Raw genomic sequence first — 12389 nt, forward strand, 5'->3', positions numbered from 1 at the left:
AGTGAAATTATTAGGAAGAATAGCAGGAGGTATGGTTAGAGACATAAGCACAAGGTTTACCATGGTCTTTTTGTGGATGACAGTATTTTCTAACTTCATTCATACTTTGCTCTTGCGGGTGCTTTAAGGAGGATATGGCTTGCAATTCCATATTATTTAGCTGAACTCCCTCTTACTGCATAATATACTACATAGGTAAGGATTCTTATACCCAACTTTTACAGAAAAGAAGCTAAATAAAGCACAGAAACGAGTAGTTTGTCAATGGCAATAAATAAAACTAGCAAATTGTGGTACATTTGAAACTTGAAATCACACTCTCCACTCTGTGCTTTAGCCACTATGTTATGTATGCTGCCACACAAGCTGGTTTAAGACGGCAAATCTCATAAATCTAAAAGACACTAAACTTTTTGGCTAAGTCACTTATTTCTTGAAACTTAGTTTCCAAACATACAAATTTAGCTTCTTATCAACAGTTCCTTAGAACCACAGCAAAAGAATACCCCCAAGACCTGAAGGAAAAAAACCCTCAGAATTAAACTTTAAGATTAACCAAATAGAGGGTAAGACAGTACCATATGAAGCTCTTTTCATATCCACTGTGCCTATACTCTGAAAAATCATTTCTTATTGACTGAAATTGCTTTCTATTAATGCCAAGTATCATTAGGACTAAAAGCTAATAAGTACAAAACAGTTTCCAGAGTAGGTGTCATAGTAGGGGTTCAATAAATAGCTGAATTTTGATCAACACATAATCAAAGTTAAACTTTAGCATGCTGTTAACTTTGTCTAAACAACATCAAAACATACTAGATCTTATTTACTGAAAGACAACTGAAGTAGAATACTCATATTGTTCTTCACAAATAGCAATAGAGAAAATGAAGAGTGACTTTATTACTGACAATGTTGTAACTTTGTTTTTATACATGCCTAAGTAAAACAATACATAAAAATAAACCCCAAAAGTGGCACACAGTTTTTAAGTAGCACTCAGAGTAAATAAAACTTATTTGGTCAAATTTTATAGGTATAGAAATAAAAACAGAATGTTAGACATTTACCTATGGAATTATCTGGTCCTTTAGATTTGGTATATGACAAAAATGCTGCTAGAAAAAAGATAGATGATAAAAGTTCTGCTCTTCCTACCACACCTGTTACCTAGAATGAGAAAGCAGTGGCTTCATATTAATAAAGAATATTTTGAAAATTGACTAGATATAGTAGTAACAACACTTAAACTAAGAACTAAGTTCTATTACATTTCAAGAGCACACATTTTTGTTTTTGAAATATTCTTTGAGTGCCCTCAGGTGGTGAAATTTATGTATCTTTCATAAATAGAAAGTTTTCGTTGGCTCTTTAACAGCTTCTTAAATTATTTTGAAATAACTATAGATTCACAAAAATTGCAAAAATACATAGAGGTTCTGTGTATTCTTTACTCAGATTCAACTAATAATAATATCTTATAGATACATACATATCTTATACATAAACCTTATAATATCTTGTATCTATAAGAGTTTTTAAGAAAAAAGCTAAATATTTCTTAGTTACTTAAAATATGTACATTTAAAATATATCATTTGTAATAAACAAAGATACAAAGATATCATTTGTAATAAACATACAAACTAAAGAGACAATACAAGCCAAATACAAACTAAAGAGATAATAAGCTTTAAAATCCCTTTAAATTTTAAAAAATTTAAATATAGATTTCCCAAAGTTCTCCCATTAAAGCATTTTGAATTCACTATAATGTTTAAAATAACCTATCACTTTTGTAAATATCATGTTCAAACAGTGTAAGGGAGAGAGATACAATCCCCCTCCAAAGCATACATACACTTTGGCTTATGCAGGAAAACTCACAACAAAGCAACTAAACAGAATACTCTTAGTTCTTGTTGGGAGGCAACCACAGATTTAAAGTTACCAAGAAGCCAGACGTGGTGGCACACGCTTGTAATCCCTGTGCTTGGGAGGCTGAGACAGTAGGATTGCATAGGTTCGAAGCCAGCCTCAGCTACTTAGTGAGGCTCTTAGCAACTTGGTGAGACCCTGTTTGCAAAAAAAGTATAGAAAAATAGGTCTGGGGGTATAGCCTGGAGGTAGAAACCCTCTGGGTTTCACCCCCAGGGCCACTAAATAAATAAATAAATAAATAAATAAATAAATAAATAAATAAAGTTTCCAGAAAAATAAAAGCATTTGGGTGTACCTTCTTAGGAATGGGTTAATGGACATGCTGACATCAGCAGAGATAATTCGGTTTGAAATATATGGCAATAGACAGTATACAACTGGGGAGTGACAATATTGTTAGAATGTTTCTGCTCAGACACTTTAATACATTTTCATCCCTTTAAAAAATTTCCAAAGAGGCATGGTGACACATTTGTTGTAATCCAAGCATTGGGGAGGTGGAAACAGGAGGATCACAGGACAGCCTCAGCTACTTAGGCCCCTTGCAACTCAGTGAGACCCTGTTTCAAAAGTAAAGAATAAAAAAATTATAAAAAAAATTAGGGCTGGGAGTGTAGCTCAGAGATAGAATGCTCCTGGATTCTATCCCCAGTACCAAAAAAAAAAAAAAAAAAAAAAAAAAAAAAAAAAATCCTAAATGATTATTTGCTATCCTTTGAAACACAAAAGTGACAAGCTGTCAAATATTTAAAATCTGTACTGAGCCAGGTGTGGTGGTGCATGCTTATAATCCCCATGCTTGGAAGGCTGAGACAGGAGGATGGAACAGGTTGGAAGCCAGCCTCAGCTACTTAGTGAGGCTCTCAGAAGACACTGTTTCCAAATAAAATATAAAACAGGTCTGGGAGTATAGCCTGGAGGTAAAAAGCCTCTGGGTTCTACCCTCAGTACCACCAAAAAAAAACCCAAACAAAACAAAACAAAACAAAACAAAAAAAAAACTGTACTGACAAAAATTCATTAGCAAAGAAAATAAATTTTATATAGTTTATGTTCTTGAATGAATAAATATATTTCAAATAATATTTTAAATTTTACAATTTTACACAGTAGGCAGTTAACAATTAGCACATGGAGTTAAGATATAATTTAAGAATCTTCAAATGATTGAAATAAAATAAGGCTAAATTATTTTTTAAAGATACAAAATTACAAACCCAGTATAAAATTTGTAAAATAAAAAAAGAAAATTAAATTAAAAAGTCAATTTACAGTTTTACTTACTGCTTCTGTGTGTATTGGATGCACTGCAAAAAGCAGAGCAGCAATTATGCTACTCCTGTTGTCCAGAAAAAGCTTGCAGACTTTAAGAAATATCACACTAACCATAGCATGAAAAATCATATTTAGGAGATGATATGACATTGGTTTTAGTTCACTGAAGAGATAATTTAAGCGAAATGTCAACACAGTTAAGGGTCGGTAGGACTTGTGGCTTCTTTCCTAAAAACATACAACAACAAAAAAGAATCATTAATTAATAAAATACTTTGGTCCTTCAGTGTACAAAACCTAATACCCCTGCATGGTGGTATATACCTAGGGCTTGAGAGGCTGAGACAGGAGAATCGCAGGTTAGAGGAGAGCCTCAGCAACTCTGTTTCTAAACAAAAATAAAAAGGGTCTTGGGGGTGTAGCTTGGAAGTAGAATGCCATGGATTTAACTCCTAGTTCCACAAAAAATACCCCCCCCCCAAAAAAAACCCCACAAATCATTGCTTTCACTATTAAAGATACCTAAATCTGACTGAGAAATAACAAAATAATGAATGTTCCAAGAGTAATGCAAATATAAAAGACAGCTTATAATTTATTTATTTCCCTACTCAAAATACAAGGTAAAATTTTTCTTTAAGTAACAGTATAGGAAGAGCATTTGACTATTAAGTCCTCTCAAGTATTCAAAGTTTTTAAAAAAGGTAGAACTTTGGTCAAACTGGAGCAAAAAATTTGATTTGGAAACTGGTACAGAGGATTCTCTCCAGAGCCTGCATTCCTATGTATTACTAATGCAAAAGTTTATTTAACTGCTAGCTAGCTTGTCAAAAGGAAATATAAGACCAGAATGCTTACCAGTTCAAGGAGTGATGATTCAATAGGTACTTTCTAGTTATTTTGTGAAAAACAGCTACATAATGCATACACATGAATACATTAAACTAAAAATCTCCAACTAGTACCCAAAGTATAATATAAGAATACAAATAGAATAGAACCTTTTTTGGTGGTATTTTTTTGTTGGCAAGAAATTAAATTTTATGTGAAACAATGATAAAGGATAAAATAGAAGTTACATTTAACTAAAAATGCTTTTTACCCAAAGGTAAAATTAAAACTCAGTTCAAAAATGTATAAAATAATATACTAGGTTTTTTGTAGTTTGATATAATAGAGTTTTCTATGTCTTTCTATATTCTGCTATTACCCTCGGTCAAAAAGGTATAGACTTGCTGGGTGTGGTGGTACACGCTTGTAATCCCCATGCTTGGGAGGCGGAGACAGGAGGATGGTGCAGGTTCGAAGCCAGCCTTGCTGGCTTAAGAGACCCTGTTTCCAAATAAAAATATAAAATAGGTCTGGGAGTGTAGCCCGCAGGTAGAAGGGTTTCCAGGAACCCCAGTACCACCAAAAAAAAAAAAAAAAAATAGACTTAAGCTTGTTGTTACTTATTGAAACAAGGAGCAAAACATCCACCTTCTTGGAATTGGAAATATTTTATACCTTGTTGGTACTGACTACATATACTATGATGTGCTATCTATTTAGAAGGCTTTTTTCCCTGTTTATATATACTTTGATTTTCATATGAGGCATATGAAATTATTCTATTTTTTTTCCTATGGGTCTCTGGAGATCAACGGTTGGTGTTAAGGAGCATAAGTTAGAGTTACAGAAATAATATATGATAATAATAGAGACGTATTTTCTTGTCATTACCAAGAGTTGTTGTTGTTGTTGTTGTTGTGTGTGTGTGTGTGTGTGTGTTTAATACTGGGGAATGAATCCAAGGCATTCTATGTCTGATCTATACCACTAGACCTTTTTTTTTTATGGTCCTGGGGATTGAGCCCAGGGATATTCTACCTCTGAAACACACCCTGAGCCCTACTTTTTATTCATTTTTTTGAAACGGTCTCACTAAGTCACTAAGTTGCAGAGCTTACTAAGTAGCTGAGGCTGGCTGCGAAACTGTAATCCTGTCTCAACCTCCCAAGTACTAGGATTACAAATGTGTGCCACCACATCTGGCTTAATTTTTTTGTTTTTGAAACAGGGACTTATTAGGTTGCTAAGAATCTCACTGCTTGCTGAGAACGTCCTCAAATCTGCAGTACTCCTGTCTCAACTTCCCAAGTTCTGGGATTACATGCATGTGCCACCACACCTGTTCCAAATGTTTTTTGTAAAGGCTAAAAATGGGTGCAATCAGCAAGTTTGCAGGAAAATTAAGGTCTGCTTGTTTCATAAGAAAAAAAAAAAACATTTATTATGTAAAGCTTATGATCCCTACCCTTGAGAAGATTCAAAAATTTGAAGAGAAAGGTAAAAAATTAGATCACTAGAGTATTACATGTTATGTTTCAGTAAAAAATTGAAAATCTATGTGACAGACACTATAGATACACTTATTCATTTATTTACCCTGGAGGTATTATTCTCCCTTATACATCAGGAAAATGACTTACTATTTAAGTTATATTCCCACCTACTTCACAAAGCTAATAAATGACAGAACATTAGAACTTCATCTTTGTGCACATGTGTGTTATTAGGAATTGAACCCAGGGCTGCTCTACCACTGAGTTATATCCCCAGGCCTTTCTATCTATTATTTTGAGATGATCTTGCTAAGCTGCTGAGGCTAGGCTACAACTTGAAATCCTCCTGCTTCAGTGGTCTGAGTTGCTGGGATTACAGTCATGTACCACCATACATAGCTAGTTCCCATCTTTCTGATCCCAAACTGATAAGAGTTTAATAATAAACAATCTAACACTGACATTTAAAATAAACTTACTGGCAGAATAAAAATACCTTCAGTAAAATGAATAAAACCTTTAGATTCTTAATATAAAAACAAAATAAATATTAGTAAGAGATAAAATAATTTTAAAATTTTAATAAATTACATTTTTTTTCTATAGAGAAACTAGCAAAATATGTACTTGTTATTTTTAGCCCTAAAGTCCAATTTATTTATATGAAAGTTACTATATTTTAAAATGGTTAAATATATAACAATCATCTCCTTTGCCTGACTCACAAGACAGAACAGAGACACAGTTAGAAACAGACTTGTATTATATCTCTTGTTCTCCCTGTGAAGACAAATGAAGCCAGGCGTGGTGGAGCACGCTTGTATCCCTGCACTTGGGAGGCGGAGACAGGAGAATCGCGCTGGGTTGGAGCCAGCCTTGCTGGCTTAAGAGACCCTGCTTCTAAATAAAAATATAAAATAGGTCTGGGAGTGTATCCCGGAGGTAGAAGGGTTTTCAGGAACCCCAGTACCACTAAAAAAAAAAAAAAAAAAAGAAAAAGGCAAATGAAGGTGCACAGCTTAAAAAAGAATCAAGTATTGTTTTAAAGAGAATTACATCTTCAACTTCTTGTCCAATTAAATACAAATAAATATTAGGTGTCACATTGTAAGTAATTACTTACCTCGGACATAGGGGTTCCCCAGAAATCATTCTGAAATAAAGTTTTTAAGGGCGTTGATGGATGCAGGTCTTTATTATCCAGTATTGCTGAAACATCATCAAAAACAAATCCACAGAAGAGGCTGTTCCAATAACATGCAGTAACCACACCTATTATTAAGGTTACTTCTTTCAGGTTAATATCAGCCATCTTTTCAGCAAGATGTGTTGGCAAAAACTGGAAATAAAAACATGGAAGATAAAATGAAATGAACAACATTCGATGGATAACAAGTAAAATTAGGACTATTCATAAAGCATGTTAATACTTTCAGAGAAAAGCTCTGCTCAAATGCCATCTACCTTTAAGAAGCATTAGCTGACTATTTGTTCATAATTTTAACCTAAAGCAAAACTCTTTCAAGTGTGCTTGCATACCAACATCAAAGTCCTTTATCACACTAGTCTTTGGACCTATGTCTCTAGCTAACTAGAAAATGAGTTTCTTATCAACTGTCATAGGTCAGGCCATCTGGGAAGCAGAAATTTACAAAATAACTGTAAACAACTAGAAATGTGCCCTATCTAAAGGACTCTTTGTGGGGAAACAAATGCTTGAAAAGACACTATGCATAGGTTTTCCAAAAAGTCAACCTCACTTATATTTTAGTTCTGTGTCTAAAAACCAGTTTAAATCAGAGGGCCTGCAACCTTGCTTAGTTTGATCAAATGTTTTGTCAAATTATTTTTTCTCGAATGCTTTTATGCTAACTGTATACTAATGGGTTAACTATAATCTCACTATTCACTACTGTTTTTCACCCAGAATAATCTGTTATTTGTTTGGCCATTTGGCAATCTAAATCATGATTTTTCTTTTCCCCTTTATTAAGAAGGTAGTGAATAAGCTTCCTACATGACAATCCAAAGCAAAATCAAAATATAACATGAGAACCACTGCTTTAGAAAAGATTCAGCGAGGTAATGATTTAGAGTAGAAAGAATTGTATTAAGTAGAAGGCAGAAAAAAAAATCAGCTTTATAATAGATTAACTTGAAAAGTACCAAAACATAATCTGATGGTATACTTTTACTAATAAGTAGTATCATTATTAGCATTACTTATTGCTATTAGTTTTAGAAGGCAGAACGACCCCCCCCCCAATAGTTCATGTCTTAATTCCCTGAACATATGAATATGTTATCTTACATGGTAAAAGAGACTTTATAGGTTTGTTGGTCTTACTAGAATATTTAGAGATCTAGAGTTTATCCTAGGCTATCTGGTAGGCCATTCAATAGCAAGTCATTCTAAGTCAAAGAGGGAGGCAGAAGTATCAGCAGAGGTCAGAATAATATGATTTCTGAAATCCAATGAATGCAGGCAGCATCTGTAAGTTGGAAAAGGCAAAAAACCTTAATGGAGATAAGAAAGTGAATCCTAAGCTAAAATGATAAAGCCTAAGAATTTTGGTTCCTAGCATTTCTGTCAGCAGCAATCTCAAAAAGTAGTGCCACTGATGTTAGAAAATAGGGCTGCGGCAGATGAATTTGTTCCAATTTAGAGCACTCACTCAATGAACCCATATCAATAAGCATCCTTGGCTTAGTACGAAAGACTGGAGATTACCTCTCCAGACAACTTAAAACACAGGATCTCTAACATAGATAATATAAGTGAGAACAAAGGCAGCTTATTGAAAATTAAGGTTAAGTAAAAAGTCACATATTCTTTCTTTCTTTCTCTCTCTCTCTCTCTCTCTCTCTCTCTCTCTCTCTATATATATATATATATATATATATATATATATTTTTTTTTTTTTTTTTTTTTTTTTTGGTGGTACTGGGGGTGGAACCCAGAGGCTTTCTACCTCTGGGCTATACTCCCAGACCTATTTTATATTATATTTGGAAACAGGGTCTCACTAAGTTGCTGAGAGCTTCACTAAGTAGCTGAGGCTGGCTTCGAACCTGCATGATCCTCCTGTCTCAGCCTCCCAAATGCGGGGATTACAAGCGTGCACCACAATTCTATATATTTTATGTTGAGACATAATAGCTATCTTCTCTAACTTGGCACAGCATTCTAAAAATTTTATACAGAGTAAACAAGAAGAGGATTATAAAATCCAGAAATAAAATGGGGGTTCCACATCAATTCAAGAATTGAAATCAATTACTATTATTATTTTACCAATGACATTAGAAGTTAGGGAAAAAATGGAGCAATGCTTCAAATCTCTGAGGAAAAATAATTTCCAAGCCCAGATTCTACCAACGTTTTAGAGTTCTCACTTCTCCACATCCTAGCCAGCATTTATTGTTGGTTTATATTTTGAATGATTCTATACTCATAAACACAAATTTTCCAAGTGGGAAAATAGAATAAAAATATCTTAAGTCATTCAAGGCCTAATAATATTTACTGCTCAGGAAATTAGTAAAGAAGGTACTCTAATTAAAAAAAAAAAAAAGAGGGAGTATTCTAAGAAGAAAAACAGGAAATTGGGAACAGGATCCAAAGTAAGAAAGCAACAGAGGAAATCTCCAGACTGACAGTCATACAATCAGTCCACACTGGAATAAGTCAGAAGACCATTGAAGGATCGTCCCACAAAAAGATGGTGAGTAGTCCACCTGATGTATTTAAAAACACTCAATTGAAATACTGTACTCTTATACCATGTGTACTATCCTATGTGACTTCCTTTTATGTGCACATATTAGATATATATACTCATGGATAGCATATATAGTTTATATGATATATAAGTATGCCTTTTTATAATATATATGCATACAACTTAGATAAAGTTATAATTCAGAAAAAGAAAACAACTCAGGCATCCAGCATTGAGTAGATTAAAAATCAACTTCTGTACATAGATCAGAAACCTCTCCCCCATTAAATAATCTCAGGTGCCTGAGCTGGTAACATTATTTCATTTGGGGTGATAAACTGACATTTGATTAAATATTTTAATAGAGAAATTTTAAATTAGAAGAAAACAAGTAAATTAAGCTTGTGGTTTTAATATGCTGAATTTACATTTGGGAATAACATATATGATTTTGTTAAATTTTTTAAATTTATTTTTATTGGTGCATTGTAATCATACATCACATTGGAATACAAGACTTGAGAGGATATACAAGCACACATCATCCAATTAGCCCTCATCCAGTCCCCCCATCCCATTCCCTCCCCCTCCCTCGATACCATACTTGTTTGGTGATTAACTTTGATACATATGCTTATGTACCTCCTGCATTTTAAAGAGGCTCCATCCTTCCCTATTCCATACCCTCTGACTGGTCACCTTAATTGACTGACTATAGGGCCCTTTCTAGAGCTTGAGCACTTCCTGTTGCCCCTTTCCTCCTAGTTATTGCTGATTAGGGGAAGCATCTGGTTTTAATTTTCTGCGATATTTCTCTGTGCATGCCATGTTGAAAATACCAATCCCACTCTTGACGGCCCCAGTTGTGGCCTGGCTACCCGGTACTCTGATCCAGACCTCGCTGGCTCAAGCTGCGGCCTCGCCTCAATGGGAGGCCCCAATTCTGGTCTCGCTGGCGCTGACACTGGCCTAACCCCTCAGCTGGCTCCGATCCCGGCCTTGGAGGCCCCAGCACCAGCCTTCCTCATGGCAGGCTCCGATCCCGGCCTCGCTGGCCCCGGCATCGGCCTAACCCCTGGGCAGGCTCCAATCCAGGCCTCGGAGGCCTCAATAGCGGCCTTGCCTCACAGAAGGCTCCCATGCCGGCTGTTGGCCCCGGCACCGGCCTAACCCCTCAGCAGGCTCCAATCCCAGCCTCGGAGGCCCCAGCACCGGCCTTGCCTCACGGTAAGCTCTGATTCCGGCCTTGTTGGCCCCGGCACCGGACTAACCCCTCGGCAGGCTCCGACCCCGGCCTCTAAGGCCCCAGCACCGGCCTTCCCTCACGGGAGGCTCCAATTCCGGCCTCACTGGCCCCAGCACCAGCCTAACCCCTCGGCAGGCTCCGATCCCAGCCTCGGAAGCCCCAGTACCAGCCTTGCCTCACGGCAGATTCCAATCCCGGCCTTGTTGCCCCCCGCACCGGCCTAACCCCTCAACAGGCTCCGATCCTGGGCTCGAAGGCCCCAGCACCGGCCTTGCCTCACGGCATGATCCGATCCCAGCTTCAGTGGCCCCAGCATCGGCCTAACCACCCGGCAGGCTCCGATCCCGGCCTCGGAGGCTCCAACACAGGCCTTGCCTTACGACAGGCTCCAATCCCAGCTTTGCTGTGTCCGTCGCCGGCCTCACCCCTCGGCAGGCTCTAATCTGAGCACCCTCTTCGCCCAACCATTTGTCCCACGTTCTTGAGGGTGCATGGTTCATGTTCTTGAGGTGCATTTTGCCTCTGGTGTCATTACTTCAAAGGTTCCAAGTGTAATGCATCAGATCTCTGCCTCCCCTGAGTACTGGCCACTGCCAGTGCCACTGTCTCCACCATTTCAAATCTTTACCAAGCTCTGAATGTTGTCCAGTGTTTCTAAGCATGCGCCACGGTAGCATTCGACCTTTGGTGTAATTTCTCAAAAAAAAATAAAAAAAAAAAAAGTTGGTAGGCTCCGATTTCTGCTTCTCTTGGATACAAGTCCCACCGCCAACGCGGAGACCGCTTTTAGCACCGCTTTTCTCCTTGGTCTCCGCTAAAGTCTCTCTCCTTATAGGTGATGTCCAAGATTCTTAACAATGTAGAGAAGAAGCAGTCCTCCTTAGTGGGAAATTTTTCCAATAATTCCAGTTCATTTGGATAAGTTTTGTCTGCATCTCCAGTATCCTGGCATCCGCCATGGCCTCCTTGACCCCTCTCCGATATTTTCCTTTTTCTTTTCCTTTTTCACAGGGTCCTTCAGGGTGGAAGGGGGTTGCCTAGGGGTGCCCCACCAGCGCCTGCCCACCTGCCCAGGGTTGGGGCCAGAGCCCCGGACCACAGGGTCCTTCCGGGTGGAGAGGGGGTCGCCTAGGGGTGCCCCGCCAGCGCCTGCCCACCCGCCCAGGGTCGGGGCCAGAGGCCCGGAACACAGGGTCCTTCCGGGTGGAAAGGGGGTCGCCTAGGGGTGCCCCACCATCGCCTGCCCATCCGCCCAGGGTCAGGGCCAGAGGCCCGACTTATATATGATTTTTAGAATACCTGCAATGTTTAAAGACTCTGATACACTGGACATTGAATATATTAGGTTCATAATTAAATTTAAAATATAATTTTATATAATATGTGTAATACTAAATTATTGATGATGCAATTTCTGAATTTAGAATTTTTACTTGGGAAGAGTTTAGCTGAATTTATATATAGTATTGGAATTTTCATAAGAACTTGGAAATTGCTAGTTTTAAGTTAAATTTATTGGCTTTACAAAAGTTATCGAAAAGCTGGGCTTGGTATGCCAGTTATCTCAGACAGGAGGATCACAGGCTTAAGGACAGCCTCAGCAATGCAGTAAGACTCTCAGCAGTCTAGTGAGACCCTGTTTCAAAACAGAAAAATAAAAAGGGCTTGGGGTGTAGCTCAAAGGTAGAATTCCTCTAGGCACAACCCCGAATACCAATAAATAAATAAATAAAGCTACTAAAACACAGGCATGTGCTATGGAACAACATTTTGATCAATGTCAAACTTCATACAGGATGGTGGCCACATAAGATTACATCACCTAGTGATGTAGATATTTTACTTTGTGAAAATACATTCCATGATATTCTCACAATGAAA

At 37.4% G+C, this 12389-nt stretch overlaps 1 protein-coding gene across 2 annotated transcripts in view; it reads right to left on the reverse strand.

Annotated features, from left to right (window-relative positions):
• The window catches only part of TMTC3 (transmembrane O-mannosyltransferase targeting cadherins 3), a gene marked incomplete at both ends in the record, with an annotated part of 35594 nt that extends 28742 nt beyond the window's left edge, over positions 1-6852 (reverse strand). The window contains 3 exons of one of the 2 annotated variants that reach the window (XM_080706246.1): positions 1071-1170; positions 3226-3444; positions 6664-6852. In XM_080706246.1, the coding sequence (XP_080562372.1) occupies positions 1071-1170; positions 3226-3444; positions 6664-6852 (508 nt within the window). The remainder of the gene's footprint in view (positions 1-1070; positions 1171-3225; positions 3445-6663) is intronic. The other variant, XM_080706247.1, reaches the window with a different exon arrangement.
• Between the last annotated feature and the right edge of the window lie 5537 nt (positions 6853-12389).

This window comes from Muscardinus avellanarius, assembly GCF_963383645.1.
Source record: "Muscardinus avellanarius genome assembly, chromosome: 11".
Classification (NCBI taxonomy): domain Eukaryota; kingdom Metazoa; phylum Chordata; class Mammalia; order Rodentia; family Gliridae; genus Muscardinus; species Muscardinus avellanarius.